The 1,059-nt window shown below is 41.4% G+C and overlaps 1 protein-coding gene across 1 annotated transcript in view; it reads left to right on the top strand.

Annotated features, from left to right (window-relative positions):
- LOC103132663 (nuclear factor 7, ovary-like) overlaps positions 1 to 933 on the top strand; it is a 2,600-nt gene extending 1,667 nt beyond the window's left edge. The window contains exon 3 of the mRNA XM_016667509.1: positions 4 to 933. Within this exon, the coding sequence (XP_016522995.1) occupies positions 4 to 672 (669 nt within the window). The 3' untranslated portion in view covers positions 673 to 933. The remainder of the gene's footprint in view (positions 1 to 3) is intronic.
- Positions 934 to 1,059: the final 126 nt, after the last annotated feature.

Consider the following 1,059-nt stretch of genomic DNA (forward strand, 5'->3'; position numbering starts at 1 on the left):
AAGGCTGCAGTGGAAAGAGTCCAGCGCTGCCCCCTGCTGGAGGATCCACAGCTGCCCTCAGGAGCTCTGATAGACCAGGCCAAACATCTGGGCAACCTGGCCTTCAACATCTGGAGCAACATGGAGACCATGGTGACCTACACTCCTCTGGTTCTGGACCCAAACACGGCTGGGTCAAAGGTCATCCTGTCTGAAGATCTGACCAGCATGAGGGCAGGAGAGGATCAGCAGCTTCCTGATAATCCAGAGAGATTTGACAATTATTACTGTGGTTCTGTTCTGAGTTCTGAGGGTTTTAACTCAGGGAACAACAGCTGGGATGTTGATGTTGGAGACAGTGAATACTGGTTACTTGGTGTGTTAGAAGAGTCCGTAGAGAGGAAGGGAGACATAGAGTCTGGATTGTGGTTTTTAGTGTTCCATGAAGGTAAATACTCAGCAGATTCTCCATCAGCTCGTCCCATTTTTCTCTCAGACCAGAAGAAAGTCCAGAGGATCAGAGTGAATCTGGACTGGGACAGAGGAAAACTGTCCTTCTCTGATCTGGATACTAACACACACATTCACACCTTCACACACACCTTCACTGGCAAGATGGTTCCATACTTTGACACTTTGTATAAAGTAAAGATCCAACCGATGAAGATCTCAGTGATCAAACAGCAGCTCTGATGATTTCAGCATGAAGAACAAATTAATTCTTATTGATCAGATGATTGATTGGTTTTATGGTTGATAGTTTGCTGAGTTGGTGAATTTAATATATTTTAACTCAGTTTTTAATCAGGAAACTGGAAATGTCTGATTATCTTTGTGTTTTCCACTGTAATGTTTTGAACATTGTAGTTATTATTTAAAACAACTTGATGTAAACAAATGACTGGCAGATTGTGGTAACCATAATGGGAAGCTTAATAAATGTATTAATAGCTAGTAAGAGTGTGTTTTGTTTTTCTTCACCACCAAAATCTTGCAGCTAGTTCATCAACATTTGCTGTTTCTGTTTTATTTACGACTGCAAAATTAAAACTATTTTACTATCACAGAATACGTCCAACC

This window comes from Poecilia formosa, unplaced genomic scaffold (assembly GCF_000485575.1).
Source record: "Poecilia formosa unplaced genomic scaffold, Poecilia_formosa-5.1.2 Scaffold1198, whole genome shotgun sequence".
Lineage (NCBI taxonomy): Eukaryota > Metazoa > Chordata > Actinopteri > Cyprinodontiformes > Poeciliidae > Poecilia > Poecilia formosa.